The sequence below is a fragment of the Dioscorea cayenensis genome, unplaced genomic scaffold (genome assembly GCF_009730915.1).
Source record: "Dioscorea cayenensis subsp. rotundata cultivar TDr96_F1 unplaced genomic scaffold, TDr96_F1_v2_PseudoChromosome.rev07_lg8_w22 25.fasta BLBR01000802.1, whole genome shotgun sequence".
NCBI lineage: Eukaryota > Viridiplantae > Streptophyta > Magnoliopsida > Dioscoreales > Dioscoreaceae > Dioscorea > Dioscorea cayenensis.
The window spans coordinates 20,074-37,087 of record NW_024087193.1 but is presented as its reverse complement, the minus strand read 5'-3'; the positions used below and the strand labels follow the sequence as shown (position 1 = coordinate 37,087).

General features: G+C 32.3%; 1 protein-coding gene across 3 annotated transcripts; it reads right to left on the bottom strand.

Moving 5' to 3' along the window:
* Positions 1 to 9,139: 9,139 nt before the first annotated feature.
* On the bottom strand, positions 9,140 to 16,512 carry LOC120255041 (phosphoglucan phosphatase DSP4, amyloplastic-like). 3 transcript variants are annotated; one of them, XR_005534887.1, is made up of 9 exons: positions 16,470 to 16,512; positions 14,691 to 14,750; positions 12,565 to 12,621; positions 10,203 to 10,299; positions 10,051 to 10,110; positions 9,871 to 9,978; positions 9,654 to 9,789; positions 9,435 to 9,534; positions 9,140 to 9,342 (listed from the first exon to the last, which is right to left on the bottom strand). XR_005534887.1 is itself a non-coding variant. In XM_039262955.1 (9 exons), exons 2-8 carry the CDS (start codon positions 14,739 to 14,741, stop codon positions 9,524 to 9,526), a joined length of 519 nt encoding a protein of 172 aa, XP_039118889.1. In that variant the 5' UTR covers positions 14,742 to 14,750; positions 16,470 to 16,488; the 3' UTR covers positions 9,140 to 9,342; positions 9,435 to 9,523. The 3 variants fall into 3 exon arrangements, 1 of the variants encoding a protein (XP_039118889.1); XM_039262955.1 differs by having other exon boundaries at positions 10,051 to 10,114; positions 10,208 to 10,299; positions 16,470 to 16,488; XR_005534886.1 differs by lacking the exon at positions 9,140 to 9,342 and having other exon boundaries at positions 9,376 to 9,534.
* Positions 16,513 to 17,014: the final 502 nt, after the last annotated feature.

Below are 17,014 nucleotides of genomic sequence, written 5' to 3'. Positions count from 1 at the left end.
GCGGTGATCATCGTTAGTAGAAAGTCTACCTCGAGGGTTATGTGTTCACACTTTCGGGGAACAATTTCTTGGCAATCTAAATTACAAAAAGTGTGTGGCCTTATCGACTCTTGAGGGCGGAGTATATAGCATTTGTGGAAAGCAAGTAAGGAAATGCTTTGGTTGAAGAGGTTTCTTCAAGAGTTGGGTTTGGAACATGGTGAGTATCGCGGTGATACTGTGATAGTCAGTGCTATAGATTTGAGCAGAATTCCATGTATCACGCCCGCACCAAGCATATTGATGTTTGATATCATTGGTTTGCGGAATATTATTGAAGAAGATGATGAGCGAAGAAAGTTCATACAAATAAGAATGGTGCAGACATGTTAACCAAAGTGGTTCCAGGAAGCAAGCTTGATGTTTGTGTCAAGCTTGCGGGAATGAGCTTCAAGTGGTGATTGAAGAGTGTTCATCTTCCCGTGTTGAGGTGGAGGGGAGATTGTTATGGGTCCAGACCCATATTTGCAATATTTCATATTGCTTTTTGTTGTTTATGTTGGGCCTTTATGTTGGACTTGTTATGTCTTACTTCTGGGTCCATTTGGCATTGATATTAGGGTTTCCAAGAGAATTTTCTGTTTGGTGGGATTGTATTCTTTGGTTTTGGTATGTACAACATCGAAAAAGTGGACAACAATCAAAAGAAGAAAAGAGAGACTTAAGAGGGGTTTGTTATTCTCGGTTTTATGTGTGCGGTTTTTGATCAACTCTATGATCGGAGGTGCTCTCGCGGTCCGATTTTTCTCAAACTTGGCCAGCTTGTTCCTGACAAGAAGGGCTTCATTTTGAATGGTTGGATCATCCTCAGGGTGCTCGGTTTTGGTCAAAAAAATACAGACTTTTAATAGACCGAGCAGTTTTTGGGTGATTTCTACACTTTTTGCTCTATCTTGATCTCTTATTGTTCTTGGAGTTTGTTAGTGGGTTGTGAATCCTTTGTTGACTGATTTGGGGTTCTTTTGCCCTCAATTTATCAATAAGAGAAGTAAAGGGTGGACTCCTTGAACGGTCCCGTGGTTTTTATCCTTCACATCAAAGGGGTTTTCCACGTATAAATTGATGTGTGTTGTTTGTGATTTATTATTGGTTGATTAAATTGTTTAATTGGTTGGTTGTCTTGATTGTTTAACTTTGTGAGTGTCGTAGAGACCTCTGGCGATCTTTACATTAAGATATTTCTATTTCTACAAATTTATGTTGTTTGATATGATTTTTTTCTTTTTAAATTATCTAGCATGATATGTTCCTTTGAATGTGTTTGGACCTAAAGTCTAGGGTTTTTTTTTAATTCAACTATTTAGGTTGCAATGGATGTATTCATATTTTTTCGGATAAAAAAACAATGGATGTTTTTTTGTTATTACAGGTAGAATCAAGTATTTCTTTTTAATTAAATGTTTACTAATCTTTTTCATCACTTGGCTCCAATTGAGACTATTAACATTAAGTTCTTTGCCAAATGCTAGAAGAACATTGTTATCATGGCCTCGCAATTGAATTTTGAATAACACTATAGTATGGCACTTTTTGAAAAGGTGATAAGCCAAATATATATATATATATATATATATAACTAAATGATCAATCAAGTATTAGGACAACTTCTGGGAATGAGAGGAATGGGATAGAAAATGAGAAGGGTAAAAGAAATAGGATTGAAAGATTTGTTTGGATAGGAAATCAATTCATTGAGAATGGAAATAGTAAAAAAAAGTAAAATTATTTTTATACCTTTAATATAAAAAAATAAATTCTTTACTTATAAGATATTTTTTTAAAAATTTAATTATTACAATTGATTATTTAAATTACTTATATTTCATTTAGTTAAATATATCACTAAGGCAAAAATGTCATTTCACTTTTAGTTATTATGATTAGATATCTAAATAAAATAATTTATATTAATTATTTTTAATATCGAGTATATTAATATATTTGTTTATATATATTTGCTAGGGGAATGGGAGGGGTAAAAATGTGCATTTTCATGCCCATTCCCCTCCATCGAGCCCAAAAATGGAAAAATGGTGATTGCTCCTATGAAAAATGTCACACCCACCCCTTTCATCGAGCGAAATGCTAGCACTCCATCGGTTAAAAATTCTCTTTAACTAAACCCGACAACTGTTTTAAACAAAATCGGACCTACAAATCACAATTTACAACTTTACACCAACTACGGGGTTCAAATACATAAATACCATGAATACGATAACTCAAATTTGCGGATACAACCGCTACTGAGATCACGACACCAATAAATAGAAAGAAAGATATGGGACCCACTACAGTCCTAGACTCAACCCTGACTAGCTCTATACTCGATCAGGCAATCTAGGGGTCCCGCTCCTGCATTCTGACAGACATTCAGGTTGGCTCGGTAGTGGCTTAATAATTTCAAAGACTTAAAATACGATTAGTATATAAAGTATATAAATACCAATCTGCTCAAATAATTTTTCCAACTTTTTCCAAAAATACAGAATTTTAGCAAAAATACAATCTTTAAAGAACTCTTGAAATATAAATTCAACATAAATCAACATCAATTTGATTTTCTCGGAAAACACAAATTTTTGTGAGAGAGCGCCTCATCACTGATTCAAAAATAACATAAATTTCAAATTCAAAAATAAAGCAATACCCAACACTCACCCAGAGATAACATGGTTCAGAAAACTCTCTAAACCTTCGCTGGCGTCGGCTGAGGTTCAGAGCCGATCAAGAACTCATGTCCTTAACGTTGACCCATCGGTTCACCCGGTCGGTGACCCCTTGCCACCCGATGAATATCCAGCTCGAGGCTCTACGCTCCCACACGAGCGCCCTCGAGAAATCAACACCCAGGGTCCACCACGCCACCTCTAAAGGTCGGCCCGTGGGGGACCCACTCTCGCGATGAGTCGGGGCCTCTGGCCCGTCACCATCAAAACCATCCAGTAAATACTGATGATAATACCATCCGTATAAATCATAACACGGGATCCTTTTCCGGGACATGATATTCAGCATCACGGAAATAAACATTATTTTCCACAAAGCCAATGCCAAAAGTATAACAATGCATAATACCAGTAAAGATCCATAATACCATTCCTATACCAGGAATGAAAACCGATTCCACAAATATTGTCGGTAAAAACATTTTAATACGTCGCATGATTTCACAAATCATTCCAAATCAAAGCGACGATATGTACCCTATCCAAAAATAAATACATGAATTGAATAATTAAATCACATATACATGTATTTCCACTATTCACAAATCACGTATAATTATACAAAATCGATGTATCAATACTGGTTATCGTAGAGCGTCATGAGGAAAATAAATATAAGTATATTTCGACCTTATACGCAATTAATCATGATAAAATGAAATACTTAAACATTTATTTCAAAATACTAGCCATTAAACAATTATTTCAAAAATAATGATAATAATTTATTTATTTAAAATAATAGCCACTCTACGCTAGTACTCACTTGGGTTTCGTTTGCTCAGACACCGGAACTCTCCCTCCCAGCCTAATCAACACCTAACGAGGGATAACATAATAAAATAAATAAACAATTACGACAACCAAAACATAATTGAACCCAACGTAAAAATACGATGAAAGCGATAACCCAGCTCTCAATTGGGCAAGACTCACCCATCGGTTCAAACGCGACCTGCATAATCAAATTGGTCTCCAATTGCACTTAAGCCAACTCAATTTGGGATATTTGACCGATTCTCGAACGACTGAACTAACCTCAGATTCCATCGACCAGAGCTCAAATTCACTGAACCAGAAACTCAAATTCACTGAACCAGGGTTTAATTAAACCCACTAGCCTTGAACCAACTTAATTATTATACAAATTCTGTTGAACCAGCTTTGGTTCAACCGAACCCAATTCTCTTCTAATTGGTTCAGCCCAAACCTTTTAGCCCAACATCTAAACCAAACCCAAATCAACTCTCAACCAATTTAATTCAACCAAACCATTCAAGTTCAACTATACTCAACTCGATTTGATCAAACCTGACATGTGATCAATTCAATTAAACCCAACCACTCGATTCTCATCCAAAACCCAATTCCAATTAATTAAATGGACTTGGTTAAACCAAATCAAACTCAACTCAATCAATTTAATTCAACTCAACTAAATCAATTTTGACTTAAACCTCAACCAATTCCAATCCAACCATCATCATTAACACCTTAATCATCATAATAATCAACTTAATTAACTAAACCAAACCCTAATCTCGGTGCTACAGTAAAACCGAAGATGAACAGCACAAGCTCTAGATTTTTCTCTCAATTAACTCTTCAGCCGAAATTCACTTTTTAGTCCCCTGAAAACATAATTTATTACAAAAACAGTCCCCTGAAAAACTCCCAAATGGTCCTTGAATTATGAAATAGTATTCTCAAAAGGTCCTTTCAAATTACCCAACGGTCCCCAGGTTATAACACAACATTTTAAAAAGATCCCTTCCATCTTACCTTTCAGTCCTCGGTTTCCATAAACATTTCACTGTCCCATCCTTTTCATTTATTCTTTTAACCCAAAAATCTTTTAAAAACTTTTACATTTAAGTCCTTGTTCTTTTCCACTCAGCTTTCTCACCAAAAATTACTTCTAGACAAAAAAATCTTCTATCTGAATCTAGTAATACCTCGAATATATTTTTCAAGACGTATCCAAAAGGCTCGATAGATACAAAAAAATTAAAAGAATATAAATCCGGGTAGGGAAAAACCCTCCAGGAGGCTCTTGCCACTCATATGCTTACCTCTTATCATAAAACCTCTTTTATAGGAGAAAGAAGTCCCAAAACCTCTTAGCTAAAACCGGGGCCCTCCAAAACTAAGGGTTGTCCTTGTTTTTATTTTTAAGACTAGATGCTAGAGACAGCTAGCTAGCATCTGGGCATAAAAGATTAGATGGTAGAGACAGTTGGTATTTTTACAAAATGACTAGGGCTAGAAACTAGAGACAACTGGCATCTTTACATAAAGACTAGGACTAGATGCCAGATATAGCTGGCTACTTTACAAAATATAGCATAAAGACTATTAGGGTTCTATTGCATTTTCTATGTTATGCTCTTTTGGGTTCTCTTAAATACCAACATTTTCATCATCAAGCATGAGGTTATAGAATGGCATGTTGGCTTACCCAATGTCACCAAAAGAATATCCTCTAGGCCAAGCATTTACCTTTTTGAAATGTAGAGTAATTGCATGCATGTTATCTACCAGACTAGAGCAAGGGTTGTAGAGTGTAAAAGTATATCTGTCCATATATACTTTAATGTGTTGGCTATCTCTAAAAGGGTTGTTGATGAAGGGGTTGGCTTTCTAATTTCCAACTAGCATATATGACTTCCATAATTTAAGCTGTTTTTTCATATTTCCTAGGGGCAATTATATCTTCTAATTCTGAAGCAATTAGTCTAATCTATTGAGGCTTATGATCTAGTGAGATCATTAACCTTATGTTTTTCCTTGCTTCGTAAGGTAGCCTTCTTCATAAGAGGGTGGAAAAAAAATCATTTCTAAGTTAATAAAAACATTTATCATTTATTTGAAATATTTGTGTAAAAGATGTGTCAATCTCCATTGTGGTGTAAGAACTTCCAATTCTCTTTCGTCAGTGAGGGTGATTCTAGATAAGTAGCCATGTCTCTATAAAGACTATAGAGCAAGGTTGTCAGCTCTGAACAGGTCCAATCGGAATAACCGAGAACTAGCCATGATGTTGGTCCAGGCATGCCTTTACACTCAGACTTCAATTGGCTCGGCTAAGAATCGGACAACCCGACCGATTTAACCAAAAACTAGTTAAATCAGTCGGTTCTAATGGGTGATTGAAAAAGAGGAAGGCTAAGAGAGTGAAGGAGAGGAAGATAGAGATGAGAGACAGAGAAGCAACCGCGGGAGAAACGAGAGAGAGAGAGAGAGAGAGAGAGAGAAGTGACGAAGGAAAGCGACGGATGAGGGGGGGCTCGTCTCTAACGATAAGAAGGAGAAAAAAATCAATTTAAAAAAAAAGAGAGTGTGTGTGTGAGTGGTCATGACTCATGTGAGTCCCGAGAGGCATGACCACTATTTTTTATTTTTTAAAAATATTTTATAGTTTTAGAAAGTTAAGAATGATATATAAATTAAAATATTAAATTTAATTAATTATGTTTTTTTTAGTAATGATTATATTGTTTTTTTATATTTATTAATTATTATAATATATTTTTAATATTTGATTATCTCGATTTATCTCAGATCGACCCATCGATCTCGACTCTGGCTTTTAGCCGAGTCGATACCGGCATGTCTAACAACCTTGCTATAGAGTAAACTGTACTCCCATAAGTCTCTTTTCCATTGAGACAAATCTATTGAGCATGTAACTACTATGAAGCCTTCTTTACATTTGCAACGTTAATCTTTATGAACTGGTTCACAATAAGCTTTTCCTACTAATGCGAGTCTAGGAGATAGGCTGTCAGGAGTTTTAGTTAATGTTCTCAGGACCTCGTGTTATGCTAGAAACTGTTGGTTCACAATAAGCTTTTCCTACTAATGCGTTCATTACTCTCTTAAGAACGGGTTGCTTTATCTCATAAACTTTTCTGCAAATACTTCAAAGTTTTCATCTTTTATTATTTTTTTATTTTTATTTTATCTCTTCTTATTTTTTCTAATTCTTTTTTCAATTCTTCCGTCTTTTCTTTTTGTTCAATCAACTCTTTTTCTTTTTTCTTTTTTCTTTTTAATTTTTACTTAGCTAGTAAATAGTCTCAAGGAACTTAATGCACCTTTCCTATTCCACAAAGTAATCAACCGTCTGTGATTTTAAAAAGGAATTAAAGGGACTGGGTTGTGGTGGTAGTGGCATTGTCTTTTTATTGGAAATATTGGCTAAGAAAATGAAGGATTGAGGCTAAGGATTTTGGGGCATTTTTAGTGGCCTAAATGTCACCCAAGATTATATGTTGATGCTCAGCAGTAGGTAGAGTATTAAAGAGAAGATTCGATTTTGGAGGGAATATTGGTATTTTTAGAGTTGGTTCAATTAGAAACTGGTGAAAATTCAATTCATCTGTAAAATCAAAACTCATTTTTCTTAGTAAATTTTTTTTTATTAAAAGAAAATATGCTCAACTTATCCTATGTTAGGAAACACATAATCCTGCTTGATTCACATAGTAACAAAAACTCAGAGAAATTTAATGACTTTTTAACCCCGATTTTGTTATCATAGATGGACAAATCAAGGGGTTTCTTTAATTATTCTTGAAAATTTATCTGCTAGAAAAATATCATTTTTTTATATATTCTATGATTATCTTAATATAATTTATAAATTTTAACCATCTATTTTTAGATAGTTTATTCTCTGATTTCTTATTATAAAATACTTATAAAATACTACTATAGCTTGCGAATCCGTTGTAAGTGTAATTTTTTAATATTATAAATAATTTAAATTATTTTCATGACTTTCATAGCTGCTATGATTTCCGCACTGTTGTTGTCATTTTTATTTAAAATGCACCACTATTATATATTTTTTTTTTCCACTTTTGGACTTTGGAATACTTATTTGGTCTATATATTAATATTGTTCCCTATCCTCCTAATCGACCATCTGATTCTATAAGTAATATAATCATATAACTTAATCATTACACCCAAATGCATATCTATGTTTGATATGTATAGAAAAACAATGATTCTCCCTAAAGAAAAAAAAGTTACTACAGTCTAAAAATAATCTAAATATATAGTTGAGACTTAAATAGTCCGTGTGTAGTAATTTATTTATATTATCAAAAATAATAATAGTGACGGTGAAATCTCTGAATTCCAAACCTAAGATATGAAGAAAGAGATAGGATAAACAAAAAAACAAATTGAATTCAAATAATGCTTTCCAAACCTAAGTTTAGAGAAGGAAAAAAACGAAGATAGAATAAACAAAAACAAATTGAGTTCAAACAATGCTTTGAACTAGTTTTTCACTAAATCCTATGTCCGGAAAATAAAAATCTACGAAAAAATTTGAATATGAAAAGATTGAATTTGATTGTGAGATAACACTAGTTACCAAGGAACATAACTGCTTTAAATTTATATTTAATGTTCAATGTACAACACAAAATTTTTATTTTGTTTTATTAAAATTATACATGTTAGATGTAATTTGATAATATTTTATTTTAATAAAAAAATATATATATTTATTATAGAATATCTTAACAAAAAAAATTTACCCTAATTTTTAGAAAATCACACTTATTATTATTATTATTATTATTATTATTATTATTATTATTATTATTATTATTATTATTTTGTCTACACTCCTTTATTTTATTTGTAAGATTAAAAAAAATAAAATAACAAAAATTGTGTTGTATGCTATATTTCAAATTCTTATTTGCCAATTCCTGTGTCACCGGTGAGAACATGCAGATTAGATAAATCAATTCCTAGTCTTGTGCACACCCTTGTATATATAGCACTTTTGTCATTTTTCTGAAGATATTGCCTATAAAAATGGACCCTACCCTTGCGATATCTGTAAAGAAACCATCATCAGCCTTATAGCAGGGCAACACAATCACCAAAAAAACCAAATTTATTTTTGTGGGAGATAAAATAAAACTAAACTTCACTCTCAGCTATCCTTCTTTATGAAGAGTTAACTGTTGTTGGTGAATAGATGAGATACTGAACTAATACCAGGATTATCCGGCCAACTGGTAGAATTCATATATACCATTGGCCATAAAAAGATCACCTGACACTCTAGGCACTGATAGATAACCTAGAGAAAACAATGGTGTAACAGATTACCATACAATGATATAGCAAAACATGAACATTCAGACAGCCATTGCAAACAAGAATGAATTTGTGCAAATAGGCACACATGCTTGAGGACAAGCACATCCGGCCAGTGGCTATCTAACAAGAGTGTTAGCAACTTAGTGCCAAGCCTGAGTTTGTAACAGTCTGATTGTTCTTTATCAGGCTAAGGTTTTTTTCCCAAGATCAAAGAAAAACTTCAACTTTCTAATACCTACTAAAATTAAGTGGATAATAAATTTCATTAGCACAAACTTGAGTATATACACAGAATGTATAAACCTGTTCACATTGTAGGCATGTTTGAAATAAATTTATTAAATACAAACATAAATAATAACTTGGCGGCTGGCATGTTCCCCGTGTCGGAAGAATTACCCATGCCTCCATTTAATCTCTAAACCGCAGAGAAGATCAATCTCTGCCGATGAGATCAGTTGTGTTGAGGCGTCATTTTTACAATTATTTTTATTTTCGTAACAATTTTTAAAAATAACTGCAAGTGTATTCTACCTGATTTATTGATGGCGCCTAGATGGTATGTTGTTTCCTGTACCAGGGAAGCAGATATGATACAACCGATACCATCCAAATGCTGCTATTTATCTTATATCTGAAAAGAAAATTTAGAAAGTCCAATATGTATAAATCATTAATTTATTATTAAACAAAATCATATGAAAATCAAATAAATTATCATAAAAATAGATTGATTAATGTAGACTGATCGACCTTCGTCATTTGGTTCAATGTATGATTCTAAGAACTCCTTGATCCTTTGCCGTTCCTCAACAGTCAGATCCACATCATCACTAGTCAACCGTTTTCGAGTCTCCCTGGTGGCAATGGTTGAATCATCACCGTAAACCTGGAAGAGGGAGCGAGGCAAATGTAGTTATTACTAAAAGAGTTGATAAAATGAAGTGGGTTACGAAAGAAAAGGAATTACCTGGACATAGTTGTTTACATGCCCATCACTGTTTGGGCTGGTTATCAATTCATACTTGTTACAGGTCCATTCACCATCTATAATGTACTTGTACTCATAGCGCCCTTCCTACGAACACACCCTGCCTCAGTAAATAATTACCAGTGGGATATGTTTGTATAATTACTAATAATTACTCACTGGTAACTCTTTCTGCAGAATCCATAAACCTTGATCCTTGTCAAACTCTAAAGGAATCCTCTGCAAAAGTTCAAATTCATGGAAACATTTGAAAGGAATAGTGCATGATAGGAGAAATTACAAAATTTTAAACATCTAATGCCTTTTAGTACCTGTCCCCCATCCAATATCTAGTCCAGACACTTCCACTGACGAACAATTATCGTCTTCCCATGTCAAAGTGACACGGCTCTTGGGCAGCCCAGTTAGCTGCATCAGGAGAACAATTATGAGAACAAGATAGCGCTTGTTATTACTCTAGAACATGAAATCAAGGAACTAAAACAATAGATAAAAGCTCAAGGATGGCACACTGCATTAATATTTCAGGATCAAGTTGGTGTTAAGCTAGTTTCGTCATAAATCAATCAGGTACAAATTAAAGGTGACTGGTAGCATAACACCAATTCTCAAAAGGAACATCAACTGTAAACTAGAATTTATGTTAAACCGTATAAAGGTCTTGATGGATCACCTCAATTCTTGGAGAAATAGGTAATTCTCCTTGTTTATATAGCATACAAATTGAGAGTCCACAATAATGAGGTTTTAATTACTCATGATGGCAATCATCAGGGAAAAAAAAAGCATCATATGTAGGGATGGCAGTGTCTTGAGCACTAGCAAAAAATATGCTTCCCAAACCCAAACCATTCTAAAATATTCAGGCCTAAATCAGTCCCCAACGCCCAAATCCATTTATAATTTCTATTTAAATTCCCAAACCTGTCAGACATCTGCTAAACTTGTCTCATTTAATAATAATTATAAAAAATTAATTGTATATCTTTACAAAATTAATACTAATTTATTTCAAATAATCATGGTTATAACCTTAAAGATTTTTTATATATTGATAATAAAAACTTTCAAAAAAATAACTTAGCAAAATTTCTTCTGTAAGAAATAAATTTATAAATTACGAGATTTTTGTTAATACATAGTGATACATCATTAAATATGTATTTGTGTAATTCCAATTATCAAATAAAATCCGTATGTACTTCCGAAACTCTACACGTCACAATTACAAAATAAAATCATATGCACATCATTTCATGTTGTTTAGAAACAAATAAATATTGTCAACTAATTAGTACAAAGATATAAAAAGAAAAAAAAATCACAAAACAAAAGCTAATTTTGATAAACCAATAAAAAATTGAGAAACTTGAAAAAATACTAGAAAGATTCAAGACTTCAAATCTCTCACACCGGTAGGGGAAAAGAGATTTTGTTTTTCTAAATTTAAGTAAAATATGAGAAAACTTCTGAAAGGTTTGCATTTTTAAGAAATAATATAAAAATTAGAAGGTAAGCATTTATATTAAGGTGGCCTAGCTATAGACTTCCAAACAATTATACCAAACCTATCCCAAACACACACATAAACATGTATATATACACGCTTATATATTAATATATATATAGAATGCTTAATTACTATATATATATATATTGAAAATATAGTCCTACATCGGTTGTGTGATAGAAGCGTAATAGGTATATATATAGGTATAGGGGTTGAGCCACTAAGTCTTAAGATTTTTTGGTGTAAGACCCATAAGCTTATGTAGCACCCATAAGGTCCAGTAGTACAAAATATAAAATCTAACATGGTATCAGAGAAATTTAGTGGAGCCCAATATATATATATATAAAAGATCTCTGAGACCTCGATGTACTGATCGAGCAAGTTTGAGCCCGATATGACAGGTTGAACTTGAGGGACGGTGTTGAAAATATAGTCCCACATCGGTTGTGTGATATAAGTGTAATCGGTTGTGTGATATAAGTGTAATGGGTTTATATAGGGTTGAGCCACTAAGTCTTGAGACTTTTTTGGCTTAAGAACCTTAAGTTTATATAGCATCTATATAGGGCCCACTAGTACAAAATATAAAATCTAACAATATACATATCTAGATTTTGGGTACCCTATAGTCAAATCGTAAACCGATCCCAAACCCGCTCAGGTTTTAATTTTAAATCCCAGACCTATCCTAAACCCTAATAGAGTTTTTTAAAATGGGTTCTACTAGCGTTCGAGTAAACTAGATACCCATCAAAACCCATTATCCCTAATTATGAGAACCCATTATCCCTAATTATGCATTACCTTTATTCAAATTAATAATATAAAAACCAAGCATGTTCAATTCTGACTTTCTAATTACCAACCAAAATCAAATTAATAACATAAAATGGAATTTATTATAAATACTAAGCATTAGATGGTGTGATTTTTCAAGTTTACCAATGATGTCATCGAAAGGTGGTCTATACCATGGATAAAATATAAAGCTCACAGATCTCATGTGTCCAACATGGCTTAGGAATTGAGAAGGTACAAAAATCATCAAATCCGATAGGTAAGATAATTAAAGACATACAAGGCATTCAGCATGAACGCACAAGCAAATATCAAACAAAAAAATCAACCAAATATATTATTTTACTATATAATTGGCTTACAATATCAGCAGTTGCACTCATTATGGCTTCCAATTTTGGAAAACATGGTCTTTTGCTCTACAAAAGAGAACAACTAATAAGTTCTCATGAATAAAATTTTCACAAATGATCAGAAATAATATTTGTAATTAAAGATAATGCCAATCAACAACAGAAATGATTGTTTTGAGTGCAATTCCTGTTTAATCTAAGATCCAATGCATTAGAACAAAAGATAAAATAACTTTGAACTGGCTCATCAAATAGAGGCATCTTGAAAGAAAATATTAGAAAGTACATGCTATAAGAATCTCACCAAACATCAAACGGAAGAGACTTGTTAAAAACTACTAGAATGTACATGCTATAAGAATCTCACCAAACATCAAACAATAATTACACAAACCTATGTTTTCCTATGCACATCTATTTCTATGTAGTTTTCAATGCCATAAACAAAAAAGAATCTGCCAATTGCCAGTAGATTTAGCAACTTGACAAGTCAAACACTAGAAGACAATATCATATAGAGGTGCACTCCAAGTGTAATGTATAAACATCAAAATAGGCTCCTTAAGCACGTATCTTTTTAACTTTTCACATAAGATAGCCATTTTGCTACTGGATTCAACCCAATAAAACCTGGTCTTCTAAATGATGGAATGAATATATTTGGTATTTCAGATATGTTAGGTGACAATGTTTGGTTGAATTGTTTAAAAGAAATAATCTATATATTCATTAGTATTATTATTAGGAATATAATATTAATAGAAATAATTTCATTAAGATAATCATGAGTCTAGTCTTCTATGCATAAAGGCCCTGTTGCAACACTTGGCTTACTACAGCAGAATCCATTCCTCCTCCAATGGCTCCATTCTTAAGAGAGATCATGATCTCTCCTATTAAAAAGGATGCAGTAATATGCTTTTAGTTAGCATCTAAATTATACGTTTGTTTCTTGTCTTGGGTGTACTAAAAAGTTATCATCTGTTAGATAACATCAACTATCGATTATATAAAACTAAATTTCCTTAAGTATAAAGATACCGCCCCTCTTCAATGTGGACATCAACAATTAAATATATTGAAGTTGAACTTACAAACAATTAATTTCCCTCAAGTTATAATGATATGATCCAATATGTCAAAATACATAAATCATTTTGGTGGAGTCAACAGAGTAGTAAACTCTTTCTGCTTTGAATTTAATCATATTAACATCATCCCTAACTTAATGATGCTGGAAGTTTGTCAGCAACCATTGTTATCATGAGAGTATGATCAAGTTGACAGCATCAATATTACTTATGGTAGGAATAAAGCTGGTGTTCAGTTGTCGTTGTGATAAACTGGGATAAGTTGGAATAAGAGTTTTGAAATTCAAGTTTATCTCGACTAGAAAAATTTGAAGCCAAGTTATTCCTAGTTATTCCTAGTTAACATGAGCTTCAACTAATTGAAAAAATATTTTCCAAATGAAATTGTATGTGTAATTAATGATTGATGCTAATTAATAATTAATATTTTTAAAATAGTACTCCCTCTGTTCCAAATTAGATGTCATTTTAAGAAGTTAAAAAAATTCCAAAATAATTGTCGTTTTGTGTTACTAAGATAAGATTCTTCTTTTTTTTTTCCAATTCTACCCATATTTAATACGTAATTTCAATTGGAGCATTCTGAAAAGAGAAAAAAAAACAACGATGTAATGGGTGGAAAAATTAATAAGAAGAATTATATTCAAGTATAATTGTAATCCCAAGAAAATGGGTAATTTGGTCATTTAACTTAGTTTTGGTTGGAATTATACATGTCCCAAGAAAATTTATTGTTGCTCTTAATTATTGTGCAAAAGGCTAAAACGACATCTAATTAGGAATGGAGGGAGTAATTAACAATTAGATATATATTTAGTTAAATTTTGTATAAGAATTATTCCAAGTAATTCCATTTGGTTGGATAACTTATAATAACTGGGATAGCCCAGGTTATTCCAAGTACTTTTCTAGCAGAACATTGTGAAACAAATTAACTTAAGAAGAAAGATAACAATACACTGAGAAACAAATTAACTTATGAAGAAAGATAACAGTACATTGAGAAAGGTGAGTGCAAAGGCAAATCAATTGTAGATGGTATACCTGCAACAAGCAGTTTGCTTCACTAAGCTTATAGCCTTGAATCCAAAACATGTATGTCAACTGCATATGAGGAACAATTTGGAATGCTAAGAGAAGATAATTTGATATGCAATAGTATAATCAACATGGGCATAATAGAAAAACCTCATGTCAAGATACATCAAAGTATGTATACAGTGAATATATGCAACATTCCAATAGTCAGTCACATATCTCTACTCATAATTGACAAGGGTTTAAAGCCAGTTTGTTCTTCATTTAGTTCTATGTCAAAATAGTAATATAGACATCCAACTTTACCTTCTAGTAGGAAAATATAAACAGAAGACAACAATGACAAAAAGATCTTGTAACAATATATCTCACCCATAAATCAGCCAAGGCAGATGGCAGGATGGTTGGCTAATCATGAGCATGTGTCAACTAATTATCCCACCTTTCTAACTTTCCATACCCTTCATTTTTACACAATTTTTCCCCATTTTTGGCTTTCATTTGCATACCACTAACATACAGACACAAATTAGATCAATTTACCTACCTAATTCCCCAAAACCTTCTTTTCACAAATCTCTACAAATAGTCGCATATCTCTACAAATTAGATCACTTGCATTCCCATCAAGCTTCTTTTCACATGTTCCAATTATTTAAATAAACAAATTTAACAATAAATTTTGAAAAAAAAAAAATATTAATATTAATACTAATAAACACCTATCATTAATTTAGAAAAATAAATAATTTTAAGGTCAAAATATTTAATTAGGAAAATTTAAAAAAAAAACTTTTAGTTTCACCAATTTGCAAAATATGGACAAAACATCTCTTTTTTCGATTCGAGAAAATGTGGTTTTCTCCAACTAACACAAAAAACGAAAACCTGTTAATTGTGTTAATTTTTCCATATTTGGCAAAAGCAAAATTGTCATTTCATTTAAAAGCCGTCCAATATAGCATAAAATATTTTTTTTTCTTTCTATTAATCCCACCCAAAATTCCACTATAAAACCTAAAAATTCCCAAAACCAAGCGAAATGTTTGAAATCGTTTTCTTTTAATGCTCGTAGTATTAGTTTAACTAAATTGCTAATTTTACCCCTAACGATACAATTTATGGTTTTCTTTTTCTATTCTTTATTTTTTTGTTAGCTAAGGAAACCACATATCCTTGAATCGAAAGTTTTGTTCTATTTTTGTAGATTGAGTGAAACCTGAAGTTTTTTAAATTTTCCCTATTTAATTTTGATTAAAATTAACTCAGTCAAACTCTAGTCAATCCAAAAAGAAAAAAGAAAAAAAACAGCAAAAAGAATTCCCCCAAAGGAATTTTCAGAAAAGGATGTCTTAACCCTACACCTTTATCTCAAACCAAACACCCCTCTTGACATGGGCCTTCGAAAGGACAATAGCATGGTAAAGAAGTGCTATAATCCAAGTTCCTTTCAAACTCCTACTAGCATTGTCAATAAGCAATCAACTCTCATCTGTTCTATCTGAAATATTTAGATGAAAAACCAACATGTGTAAACTTGATGGCCTACCAAATTCATTGCCTATGAAAGCAATTGTATGGAATAGAAATGCAGAATATAACAAATTCTGAGGATATTATGCCACAAAATTTTCCAACAAGATATAGAGATTAGAGCACCACCTGAAACTATAATCGGTTCAAACATTTGTGCTCTTATAGTCAAATGTGACGGATAAACGCATTATGTTGCCAAATAACTTTCATTTGAGAATACAAGTGCTAAACATCAGATACAAGTATAACCGCAACAGCAGGCGCTCTTTCAAGTCAACAGTACAATGTATCGTCACCCCACCATTTGTTTGATAACCTTGTGTAATTGCTCAATACAGCTGGCAGCCTCATCCGCGAATCAAATGCATCAAAATTGTAACATCTAAAGTCAAATACACCATACAACCACAAAATCTTGAGTAATAAGGCTTGTGCCCTTATTTAAAAAATATCAACTAAGTACCTTATTCTTACAATACAAGTTCATAAGCTACTAAGTGGTTTACATCCATTGTTGATATAGAAGAGAATTTCAGTGGTTCAGTGTCAGAAAAGTAAAAGAATTAGAATGAAAAAAGCATAATAAATGGCTACAGTTAAATATCGCTTTTAAAGTACCTGATTTCAGCACGATAATGTGCAATATCATCACAAGCATTGGCATATTCTCGAATGGCATCACCCAAAATATCTAAAGTTAAGTCAAGGAAACAAATTTTACAAAAGAATATATTCTGAAATTTAATATTTATGGTAAGCGTATATATTAATAATTGGCTTAATGTTGCAGAACA